This window comes from Aspergillus melleus (assembly GCF_016097325.1).
Source record: "Aspergillus melleus strain CBS 546.65 chromosome Unknown contig5, whole genome shotgun sequence".
NCBI lineage: Eukaryota > Fungi > Ascomycota > Eurotiomycetes > Eurotiales > Aspergillaceae > Aspergillus > Aspergillus melleus.
Window position 1 is genome coordinate 1,685,750 of NW_025763374.1, and position 13,303 is coordinate 1,699,052.

The window sequence follows — 13,303 nt, forward strand, 5'->3', positions numbered from 1 at the left end:
ATCAAGAGAACGATGTCGGCCAAAGGTATAATATGCTACGACCGTCACGACATCCTCTAGCTCTTGAAGTCACGATTTATGTGCCTCTGAAGCGCAGTGCCAAGGTAACATGGGATCCACTGAGTCTGGGATTGCTCTGGAGCGTCACCTTGCTCTCCAAGGCTCTGCCAGAGTAGATCTGTGCCAGATAGACATCGGTCCGGAATGGCAACTCGACCAGAGAAGAATAAAGAACTTGACTCATGTCTTCAAAAAAGGGGTAGACCCCCTCCGACTTGAGAACCATGTGGAGGTCATTGTGAGCCGTGCTGAACTTGATCAAGCACTCCGGGAGCAAGGACTGGCAACCTCTGACCTTCGTCGGAGGGAGCCTCCCGACTATCCTGTTCTGAGTTTTCTTGAAAAACCACTGCGCTGTCTTCATGGAAAACATCGTGTGCATGCAGCTCGCAAGCTTCTGCCTCCTCGGCGAAGGTGGTGGATTGTTGACCTTTACATTGAGGGTTAGTCATCCAGACCACAACCTCTACATTGAATCCAGGCTGATGGACACAGCAGATACATCGGACGAACTCAAACGTTATCTTGCAGAGAGTTATTGCCATGAGACAAGACTTTCGACCGGCGAAATATATCTTCATCTGCGGCAAGCCCAGATAAACAATGACCAACTGTCAGAGAAACGATGGCGTGCGCGGCTCACCCCATGCGAGACGGAGCGCCTGAAGATGCTGAAAGCCAACCCAGCTCTGTACAACGCATTCGACGCTCTGATAGACTTACCTGCCATTGTTGCGAGTGGTGCCATACTGACCGTTTGGAACAAACTCATCGCCCTTCGGTGCAGAGAAGTTCGCCGCCCCCCTTCATCCCACCAATGAGTGGCTAATATCTGCAGGAGCTGATTTACTACCTGGAAAGCATTTACCACTTCTGGGCGTCGTTGGTCGGGAATGACAGGACGCGACCGAGTGCGGAGACACGGAGGAAGATGAGAATGATCGATACCCGAACGGTGACGAAGCTGGAGGGCTTCGCACCGGGAGTAAGTCAAGCTGACAAAAGGTATGTGGAGGGCGTGGTGTTGGGGGGAGACGTGTTTCGAAATTTCTCCCGGGCCGAGCGGTCGGCCATCAGCAGGAAATTGGTCTCCTATGCTGGGAGAATACCGTCCCTCCGGCTGTTTTTTGAAGATACAAAGTTCTTCGCTATCGCAGCCAGAAGAGTGAAGCGGTTGACTGACGACTCTCCAGGTCAGCTGACCTGGGCGGAGGACGGAGACGTACCGAGCATTAAGGAGCGGATGGATTTCATGTTCCACGCGCCTAATGACGGAAACATCACCATTCAAACGTCAGAGAACGAAAGCCGGTCTGCCCGGTCCGGTGACGCAGCGTTTCAAATCGCCTATCGACAAGTCTGGCTCTGTGCGCTTCGCAGCAGTGGTGGTAACCCCGGGGAGGGGAAGAGGCCAGCCGTGCTCCGCGAATGGGCGCATCCTCACGTTCAGTATTGCTTGGCACGCCTTGCCAGTGGCCTGGGATTCCGATCCGACCGCATAGAGAAAATTGTGAGCCGTCCGGTCCAGCCGGAGAACCCTCCATGGGATGATTTTGAGGACGGCAAGGAGCCCGCGGTCAAGCGACATGGCATCCCTTACGTTGCCACCTTCAAGTACGATAGGAGAGTCCTCTTCCTGGATCATGTTCATGCCGGTCCCAGGGAGTGCGGAGAGCTGACCTCGTCCTTTGTGTTACGTGACATTTACCACTCCTTCTTTGGGGATTTGGATGAGGGGGAGCTGCACGCCCAACCTTCCCACGAGGCAGATGCTCCCGACAGCGACGTCGAAGTGGCTAGCGCGCCTCCCTTCACACGACACCACACACCAGAACCCGCAGAATCCCCGCACACGTCGCGAGACGGTCAAGGAGCGGATGGCATCGACTCTTCCGAACCTACGACGGAGCCCCCAAGCACATCCTCGGCCACCGCTCGGGACCAAGGTGGCATTGGTCGGGACTCGTCCGACGCTCCTGGGTCACCAACTGACCCTACAAGCACGTCCGAGGCTAGCACCTATTCGGCTAATATTCAACACGAAGAGGACGATAATGATTTCCCAAATCCTCCGACACCAACACACAGGGAGCACAATACCAACCCACCAACTACCCCTAGTGCTCGAAGCACGAGGCAGTCGACTTCAGTGCCAGAACCTACCCCCCCAGGACAGTCTGCAAAGCATGGTCCAGCTTCTGAATGGATTGCGAGGCTAGAAGAAGCCAAGACAGGGCTTCAGGCAATTCAAGACGATGTTGCGGATAAAGTAAGGGACCTAGAAGAGGAGGAAAGAGATACCGCGGACATGGGAAAAGCCCTTCAAGAAATCGTACGTCCTAAATCTTCTGACATTTTACTCTGGGACTCTAGTATGCAGAAACGCATGGAGAACAAGCGGGATAGCGCACAAGAGAAAGTTGACGCAAGGGTGCAAAGACTGAGCCAGGTCAGATCGACGTTCAATGCTGCTATCCATGAAGTTAAAGGGCAGCTTGAAAAAATAGAATCCTTCCTGAAGCATCTCCCTAGTTCAACGCCTGAACCGGAACGCATTGGGCCGGTTCTTGGTGACGCTGAGCGTGGGCGTGTCGCAGCCAGTGCCTTAGGACAGAAAGGTCTCTCAGAAATGAACACACTACGGTCTGAGGGCGTATCATTATGGCCCACCATATTCGATACACAGACGTCCTTACTGATCATGTGCATCGGTGGCCTGATCAACGGCTCATTATCCCTTCAAGGGAAGGTGAAGGATCTTCGCAGATCTGATTCCTTTCTTAGCTCAGACTTCGGCAGCCCCGACCCAGAAGCAATGGAAATGCACCAAAAAAGGCAAAGGAGCCTATCCGAAATATTCCAAGGGCTCGATGAGTGTCTCGTTAGAATGCGGGAGTTAGAGAAGTTCAGTCACACTGATGACCTGATTAGCACCTTTGGGGCTGGGCGAGAGGGCGTATTGGCCTGGAACAGATGGCTCAAGAATCTACGCAATGAGTCTCAGTCCCAAGTCGATGGCTACTGGAAGTCCGCGGTGGACATTGCAGGAGAAGTCAAACGCGGCTACTCTAATGCTGGAAGGGCGTTGCAAGCCGTGCTGCTCGCCGAATCTCGATCCTGGGAGTCCCTGTCTTCGACGCATGACTTTCTCCGGAGTGTCCTAATATCACTCCAGGGGACAGTGGAAGCCGACAAAGATGCGTTCGGCAAATATTTGGATGAGAATGCCAAGGATCAGTTGACCCGACTACTGGAAAAGATAAGCCGATGTGAGGAAGAACGGAGTCAAATCTCGACGACAGTCCACAATTTCAAGGTAGCCGAAAACGAGCTCAGTGAGCAGATATCACAGGTGGAGGGTTCCAGTGACGGGCAGATATTGATTGCCATTGGCCAAAAGTGGATCAACCAGAAGAAGGATTTGGCCAGCCAAGCGGCCGAGAGGAAGGAAAAGGAGGCGGCGTTAGACGCCAATAGGGTCCATACGGAACAGATACTGTGCATGATGGCATCAATTGTGAGCTCAAAGGCACAAGAAGCTTCAACGCAAGTGAAATTCGAAGAGGCCCCCGAGAATATAAAAGAACCGCAGAAAGTTTTCGAACCGGCAGCAGCAGCGACCATCACCTCGGGTAACTGTGCCCGGCTCGCTCGCTCGGCGGCGGAATTGGCTAAGGCTACGAAATTGTCCGAAGATGTCTACAAACGCTTGGACGCGCTGGCTTGCGAGGCGGAAGCAGCCGCGCATAAGGCCGAGGAGATCGTGCGGGGGAGAATGGAAGAGTATCTCGGACACAGCTTTGAGAGAATACGGAAGAAGGTGGAGAGGCTGGGGAAATTCGACAAACACTATCGGGCCAGCAGCATCGAAAAGCAAAGAGATCTAGCAGCCAATGCTATGGCCGCTGTGCGAGGTGCAACCTTTAAGATATTTGAGGGAAGCAGGCGCATCCAATCGTTGCAGGATGCTGAAAATGCGAATCAATTCTTGAATGGCTCAATAAACGCCATCAGTGAGCTGCAAGGATCCGTTGCGGCCGCCACTGGAAAAGTGTGCCGGCTATATGGCTTGATTGCAAGACATTTGGCAGCAGCTATTCTAGAAAAAGGAACAGGGATAGAAGGGCAAGAGGAACTTGCCGCTGCTGCGGTACGCGCTGGAAATAGGGGAGACTTGGAGAGCTGCATGGGAGAGGCGGAGCAGGGTATGAAGGACTTGGATGGCTTCATTGAGCTGTTGGACCATTTGCACATCATCGCGACCGCGCAGAGAAGGGAGATCCCTGGGTATGTGTCTGCCAATCCAGCCGGCAACGAGGCCAAAGAGACTATTGAGGAGATCGCTGCACACAACCTCCGCGCAAAGGGGGACAGAGATAAGGCAAAAATGACGGTGGACCGCATGCGCCAACTGAGAATGACCAATATGGGACCCGAGCGGGAGGGTGATCGGACGGGCTTGGATGCCGAAAGGGCCGAGTCGGAAACAGATCGCCCAGGTGATCATCCTGCCGGAGTCCAGACGGACTCTACGGAGAGAGACAGTATCACCCAACAAGAGCTCATTGCCAGGGCGCACAAGCTGGTTACCGAGGTGCAGAAGCAAAAGAGCTTGTATACGGAAGCAAAGGAGCAGCTGGACGGTCCAAAATATGATGTGAAACCAACCATTGACACCATCACTTCCTTAGTGAGTGACGCCAGTGCAGTCGGCCGCGCCTTAGTCGCTCAACGACCGGCTGGCATGGATCGTGCACCTGATGAATTAGAAAATGCGATAGATGCCTGTTTTCAGGTTGTCGTGGATTCGAACGAGCTTCTAGGTCTGGTAGTGGAGGATACATGTCAGCATTCTGAGGCTGCGTGCAAAAGGCTGGACGAGAAGCGAGCTCTCAACCAAGCTGCGGCTAAGGCGGGGAATAAGGAGACATGGCGGACATGTGTTGAATATGCTCGCGAGGTAGCTGGCACTCTTAGCAGTGCAATTGAAGGAGCGGAAACGGCACGATCCGCAGCGGGAATCATGGTAGTCGACCTTGCGCAGCAGACCTGGCACCAAACCCGTGGAGTGAAGCTCGGACGATTGCTGAAAGAGATGGACAGATGGCTGAGAAAGTCGAAAGAAAACCTGCATGAGGCCAGCAAGATGAAGAAAGAGATGGAAATTACGTGGTGGAGGGAAGCAGCCGACAAGAAAGCCAAGCAGACGAGCGCATCATTCGAGAAGGCTGACAGAGCATTCAAGATTCTCACGGAAGATGCGCGCTTTTCGAACGAGTACAGCCTAGCAAAAACCGCCCATAAACTAGCCACTCGCGCATACAGGGAGGCAACAGAATATCAGCAATCGATTGGCGAAGAAACAAAGGAATCATATACTACTATCATCGAAAAGTTCGATATGGCCCACCAAAAGGCGCTATCGTCACAAAGGAGTGCAGAAGCAGTTCTGGAGGCTCAATCTAAGGGCAACAAGCGGACAGCGGACGGGGAACTAGCGCAGAGGTCTACTCGCCGCCACGCGAAGCACGTAAAAGTTTTCAAGATAAGAGAGAAAGACTGGCCGGTGGAGGATCATGTTATAGCACCTGGTGCGGCGTTTGACAAAGCGGTGGAGCTTAGACGCCGAGGTGATCTCTATTCACTGATTGGCGAAAAGGAAAGACTCGGGTTCCTCAACGCAGAGGAATTTGAAACGTTGGTGGTGAGAGGAGAAAGAATATTCTTCCTTCAGGAATCCAATTCTACGCACGGGCTGGACACCGCCACGCAGTGGGATCGCGCGCGGAACTACAGATTCTTATACGGTGAATGAGAGATACAACGGGCTCTCGACGGGCTGGCCAAACCAGGCAGAGAGGGGACGAAGGCTCTCGCACTTTGCACGTCTGCGATTGCCCAGTGGAGTCCGGCAAGGTCGGTCTCCGTGCATTCATGCGGCCAGTTAAAGGCGAAGACCAACGAACGGCCGGGCCGGTTTACGAGTCGATTATAAAGTCCTGTGTCCCAGGACTGACGGAATCCCAGAAAGGGCCGTTCCAGGAAATCGCATTCTCAGGACTGGGAAATCTTGGGACTCCGTATTCTGGAATATACCATTCCCAGATCAAAAGAACCCGGGAAATACATAATCCTGGGAATGCTTGTTCTGGGAAAGCGAGTTGCCTGTGACATCTTCAATCCTGGGATCTCAAGACACCCAGGAGGACAAGTACTGGGATCGTCGCGGTCCCAGGAAACCAACTCCTGGGATATGGGGTGACATGGGATGCGTTAGGTCATCATCACCATGTGGTAGTTACTGTAGCGGGCTCTTCTGCACCATTTCCGTCGGGGGTTTTATGCTGCTCTGGCTCTCGTTATGTGCATATGATCTTCGTCGACCACGTATTTATACACAGCTTACGTGGGTCGTGTCAGCCCCGGTCCTGTACATCTCCGCCTGTGCTTCACTACGAGTGCCTTTCGCTGTGGATCAATGCCAGAATCCTGCCGATAGTCTTATTTGCCAACAATAGAAGACCTATAAGGCTACACCAGGTTGCAAAACCAGTGTCACCCCTACTGATTATTTGTTTGTTTGCCAAACCCTATGCCAAGGACATGCTAGGATATCACCGGAATTAATTATATTTTGATAATTACCTTGTATTTGGCAATACTGTATCAAATTACGTCATAGTATAACCCGATCCGTGTGACATGCATAGCTAGAAGCTTCCATGCAAACTAGTGCAAACCGTGGAACGGTCGAAAGCGAGCTTCCCTGGTTGGGCACGCCGTCAACACCTTCCCGTTTCGCCCTACGGTAATTGACCCATTCATGTCGCCTCCTGGCGCAATGAGAGACGAACCACACTTTCATCCTCACTTTCTTGAGCTAGTTCTGCCTCGCGTCAGACGTGCACTACGTGCTGGATACGAGCAGCTCGCATCAGAGCTACGGGCACGCCGGCTTTCACCAGTCACATCTAATGTAGCGAGTTCGGCCGTTATTATCGATCGGTTTCGAACTGATACTGTACCACATATGTGGTAATTGGAGGAAACCCCAGCTCGAGCCATAATCGACCTCCAGGAGATGAAAAAATGTCCTAGAAATGACAATCCTTGATGCGGTTCGATCAGAGCATGATAAACCAGCGAGAATATAGACAGGCTTTAGCTCAGGTGAACTTCTACATGGATCAGAATAATGCCAGCCATGGGTTCATCCTACCGAATACCGAGCTTGCTAATCCTAGACAGAAATGGCCACTTGGCTGTTTCTACTGCCATCTCTCGGACAAGATGGGGCCATCGGTGCTATTCAGGTTGTGGTACATTGATATGCTTGCAGCAGAAGCCAGTACAGTAAGTGGATTTTGAATGCATAGGGACGCTTCCACAAATATATCCAATGTGCACTCCACTGTGAGTGCGTATATAGCTTTCATCTACAGTATAATTTAGATTGCTTTTTCTGTGGTCCCAGATGGACCTAATCAAGACATCTCACGGACAATATGTATCAATGTCTCCTATACTGTACTAGGTCTCAACCTTGGTGTCATATCGCTCCGGACTCGGAGACTTATATATATATTCGATGATTAAGCCTGACTTGCAGAGATGCCTTTCCGCACCCTGCTTTCTTCTACACATAGTTTCAAAGCGTCATTTGAGAGAAGTATCAAGACTTGTCCTTATAGGACTGCCAATGGCACGAAATAAAAGCTTTCCCCTCAGAGAAGAGCTCCTCAAAGTGGGTCAAATCTGGCGAATAAGGAGGTAAGTATACTAACTTAACCCCTGCTTGTGAACATAATTGTTCAATTCTTTCCGACTGGCAAATGGCAATGACCATGGACTTTGGCTCCAGCCATCTTCCACTGTATATGAATAGGTCTTCAAAAAGGGTTCGAAAATAGGGGATTCCGTTAAATCTTTATAGATACAGACTAGCACAATCCTGTCCTAAGCATATGCTGGGAGAATCTATTTCGGCTAACTAACTAACTAACCACAATGAAATACGTAGCTTGCGAAGGTGTGGTGCCCCAATGAGAGCAGCCAGTTTTCCTAGAGCCTATTCGCTCATCACATCTGGACTCGTCCGCATGATAGGATGAGAAGTCCGAAGTATAATGAAAATAGGCGTCTCGTAGATCTTGATTGCGTTCCTAGGTTTTTGCTTGGCCACCTTTTTTTGACCAACCCTCGTGCTCAAGCACACGACATATGCTCCATATTCTTACTAGTACCCGAAAGCCGTCCCATAGGAAGACAACCATCTCATCAAGATATAATTGTGGCATTTCGAGTAAATGAACACAAAGGACTTGGATCATTAGAGGCTTGAGGCTCCGCGGTCGTCCACCTTTATTTGGTGGTGCTGCCACGCTGCCAAACATTTGTACATTAGAACAATGACTTTGAATTATCTATTTGCTAGAACTAGCAGCCTCAGCCATTTCCGGAGCAGTGAGTTCACCGCTCTTTATCATACCAAGAGCCATCATTTTGTGGATTTTGCAAGTCGTGGCGCCATCTCGATGATTAACGAATGATGAACATGATCTACCGGGAGGATCAATTGGGAGCGGTTCGGGGGTTTGGCAACGTGGCATCAAGAAACCATTGTATAAATGAAACGCGTAATATTATAGGTTTCTCAATCATGTGACTAGAATGCCCTGAAACGAACGAAGTGAGAGGAAGGGTTCACCTTCGTGCCCAGGGACCATCCTTGTCAAAAAACTTTATCTTTGATGTTGCTGTTGGCCAATTTCTGCTTTCTAATTCGTCAGCCCCTTCTCCGCCTTTCTTCTCATTCGCTGTCACTCTATCCACGCTCTCTTGTGATTCGGTTTCCTTTTTGGTACTAGCGCTGGCGCTTTTGTTCCTTGCCCGTTGGTGCTTTCCTCCACAACGCTGACGTTTCCTGCTGCTGCTGCTCTATATAGCTTTTTTGATTTGCTCCTACTTCGTTTTCATGACATGCATGTTCTTGCTACGCACTTCTGTAAACCTTTCTTCCTATTGGTGGGCCTCCTAAATCGCCTCGTGTTCCCTACAATGCCGCTGCTCTGTTGCTCTCAAGCAGTATGTTCTTCTCGCTTTACGTCACTGGTTACGAGACAAATGTCCACTACCTCTATGCCTCCGCCAGACTGCCTCTTACCTCCGATGTTGCTTTGGCCACTGGTTTCCCTTACATACTTATTGTGTCCGCCTGTCCATCTGGTTGACTCCCAAGTGATCTTGGTAGCCTGCTTAATCCTACAGTGGTCTTGTATCCCTACGACAATGCCATTGGAATTTATGGTTTGTATGTATTCTGTACTGAATTTACTGCTTCAACTTTATGATACTTAGCTGAAAAGAGCTCTGAGATCGCTAGAGGAATACTGGGATATAAAACCACCAGACACGAAGCCGTTTTTGCGAAGTGACAAGACACACTGAAGTTCAACCAGCTGCCACTCATATCGCCTGGAGACTATCTCCGAAACCAACTCATTACCTGAAAAGTTGAGTCAAAAGTGCTACGAGCGCCTCTGCCGCAATATGGCGAAAGCAACGGATAATGATTTGGAGACTATTACTGGTAGGGCGTTGAGACAAAGTTACTGTGGCTTAATTCCTGCCTAGTCTAGAACCATTACGGCTGATTCTGTTCACTCAAGCTGGTGTCAACCCCGCTCGACGATGATATATAGGCCTCTCGCTTATCCCCCAGATTGAACAAGTCTCAACCAATGCGTTAACCGCAAATCCTCTGACCACGATATTATTTGTATGGTTACTTTCTTACTTATAGCTCTCGTACCTTAACATGAGTGGAAACCAGCCACTGCTGCCGAAAGGGGGGTCTTCTATTTTCGTTGATTATTCCGGTAGCAAATTATTTAAGACAAAAAAGTGTTCAATGGCCTGTGACATATGCCGCTCACAGCACAGAAAGGCACTTCTTGCTTGATGGCTCTCTGTCAATTATTCGCATTGACTTGCGTTTAGTGTAATGGCGAAAAGCCTTGCATAAGTTGCTATGCATACCGGACCGAATGCATATATTCAGGCACTGATGGGCGCAAAAAAAGAAGCTCTTACAGCTCAGGCCGAAGCGCTTACAGCTCGGATCGAAGCTCTTCAAGATCGTAATGCCTATCTTGAGCAACTCGTTCAACGGTTAAGCCGCAACAGCGCCGCAGAGCCAATGAATGAACCCCCTCGGTTTCAAGTGCGAAGCTCACAGGATGAAGGTAGTGGCCATGTGGCCAGCTCAAAAATCTCAGCAGTCGGAAATGATCGCAGGACAAGCGGAAAAGAATCAGAACTGCAGCAGGTGCTTAGTGCTGCAACCTTACACCCTTTACAAGAGTCGTCAGAGACCTTCTGGCAGCCTGGTCATGTCCAAGCTTATAGGGGCAGTAACCTCCCCGAGGAGCATATAACCCGTCGTGCACTAGACGCTTTTTTCGAATGTGCTGCCACTTCATTCTATGTCACGACAGAGGCTCAGTCAGCTAGGCTACTGGAGAAAGCATACCACAGTCCCCACGCGTCACCACAGGATATCTGCGAGCTTTGCGCCCTTGCTACTATTGGAAGTCATTACCTGGGGCTGGAGATTCCCGATCAAGCCAGGGAAACATACTTTTACCTTGCATCGACCTGCCTAGATGAGACATTGCAGACAGGTACTATTCAGAGTATGAGAATCTTGATCTGTCTCTGGATGAGCTCTATCCTGGATACAAGTTACAGTGCAAGGTTATTAATAAGTAAGCTTTACCCAGGTTCATACTAGGGAAGCCTAACAATGCCTAGTAGAAGCGTTGAATCTCGCGACTGGAAGAATGGAAGCAGACTCTTATAGGGCCATGCTAGTCGAACAAGATAAGGATGAGTATCAAAGGACACTGCAGACCTTGGTATTCTTGAAAGGGTAGTGTTTGACCACCCATTAAATTTTTCAATCTACACTAAAACTATTTAGGTGGTTATCATACTCGTTGGGACACCAAAGTTGCCTGAATGAGAGCGAGCTAGACCTGGTTAGATTGTCCCCGGTCCTTAACATAACAATAGTTGCTTACGGTATAGATCCACTACACTGTCCCACTAGAACTCAGCTCTGTGGGCAGCGATGCACATACCACAAGACTGGTTCAATTTCAAATGGCAAAACTGGCTTTGCTGGGCTCTAAAGCCCGTGATAAGCTACCTTTGAATAAGGGAGAACACTGGATCCTTGCGGAGAAGGTACTAAGTAACCTTGACTCGTGGTACAAGGACCTCCCTTTCAACTTACATCTAGCGGCACTGAATGTCGAGCAACCTCAACTGGGTCTTCTACAGGAGAAATCCTTGTATATAATGCACATGCTTTACATGGACATGCGCATACAGCTCTACTGTCAAATTCTCAAGGACTTCTATCGTGTTACCACGAAGCACACAGATGCGGAGTCATTACTCAGTAAGGAGCCAGAGCACCTCTCAGATATCCATACGCAATTTGCAATCCAGATAATCCGTATTACCTCTATTCTTTATCAACGATCCGCGATAACAGCCCGTTGCTGGTTGGTCATGTCGGTCACTCCTGAGTCTAACTTCTTTCTCACCTACAGGATAAAACCAGAACTGACGAGCTGATGTAGTTGTGCCGTCTTTGACGCCTGCCTTCTCCTCCTCCTGAGCGGCTGCATGAGATACATAGAATATAAAGACAGCGCCAGCGTCATCGACGTTTTCGCCCACGTCAATAGCGCTCTTACGATTCTGGACTTTTGCAGCGACAGTGACATTACTGCTAGCCGTCTACGAGGCATGCTCGAGCCGGCGATAAAAGGCTTAAGCCGGATAGGCTTAGCCAACGCGCTGGATCAAGGACAAACCACTCGCGCGGAGAAAATGGAGATTCAGCACATAATTAATCAAAACTCAGATCAGGACTTGGGCCTTATTTGCATCATTGAAAAATTGTTGAGTTATGTTTCTCCATCCAAGAATATCTGTATCTAGCTTTGGCAGTATGACAAGTCAAAGAAGACAGATCCAAAGTTATGGATTTGAGCGTTCAGAGGGCTGTTAAACACGGGTCTTCTAAGTTACCATATCAGACACAAACGACCATCTTCTAACGTGTGACGGCATATCACATGGTACTGTAGAAGTGGCTGGTACGGACGGCCGTATGGCTCACCGATATATTGGCTACCCCTCCTTTTCGTCTTCCTTTTTCCTTCGTGTTTGATATTCTCGTTGAGAGCTACCTAGTGCGTGCAATGAAAGAGAAGAGATGGAGCCACTAGACCGAGCCATGACATAACGCTCCCCTGCAAACACTTCTGTCAAAAGTATCTTAACCGGCTACCCCGAGGTTATCTTTAATAATGACCCATGTGCAACGCTCTACTGGTGAGCTCAGCAAGCCGATTCTATCACTGATAACACATATATGGCTATACTTGATAATTCTAGCCTTCCCACAAGGAAAGCTTCACCCACCCAAGCAAGTCTCTAAAAGACTACAAAGAAAACTCCTACGATAACATACTCGTTCAAAAGAATACTGCATAATACACTGTACTTTATTCTGCAATTGTGCGCCGTTTTATTATATCATCGTCCGCTCATCCATGACCCTTCTATTGTTTAGTATCTACTGTCCCTTTCTTATGATTCATCTCAGCAAAAAAGAGGTACTCACTTTAGGCTCTCTATCGTTTCAGGGCCCCAGCGTGCGCAGCGCGCGTGCCCTGAAACGAACGAAGTGAGAGTAAGGGTTTACCATCGTGCCCAGGGACCATCCTTGTCAAAAAACTTTATCTTTGATGTTGCTGTTAGCCACTTTCCACTTGCTAATTCGTCGGGCCCTTCTCCGTCTTTCTTCTTATTCGCTATTACTCTGTCCACGCTCTCTCCTGATTTGGTTTCCTTTTTGGTACTAGCGCTGGCGCTTTTGTTTCTTGCCTGTTGGTGCTTTCCTCCACTACCGCTGACGTTTTCTGCTGCTGCTGCTCTGTATAGCTTCTTTGATTCGCTCCTCTTTTGTTTTCATGACATGCATGTTCTTGCTACGCACTTCTGTGAACCCTTCTTCCTATTGGTAGGCCTCCTGAATCGCCTTGTGTTCCTTACAACGCCGCTGCTTTGTTGCTCTCAAGCCGTATGCTCTTCTCGGTTTAAGTCACTGGTTACGAGATAAATGTCCACTACCTCTATGCCTCTGCCAGACTGCCTCTTACCTCCG

At 49.5% G+C, this 13,303-nt stretch overlaps 1 protein-coding gene across 1 annotated transcript; it reads left to right on the forward strand.

Moving 5' to 3' along the window:
• Nucleotides 1-422: 422 nt before the first annotated feature.
• On the forward strand, nucleotides 423-5,875 carry LDX57_009015 (uncharacterized protein; the record flags this gene model as incomplete). Its single annotated transcript, XM_046090740.1, has 2 exons — nucleotides 423-851; nucleotides 899-5,875. 2 exons carry the CDS (start codon nucleotides 423-425, stop codon nucleotides 5,873-5,875), a joined length of 5,406 nt encoding a protein of 1,801 aa, XP_045946715.1.
• Between the last annotated feature and the right edge of the window lie 7,428 nt (nucleotides 5,876-13,303).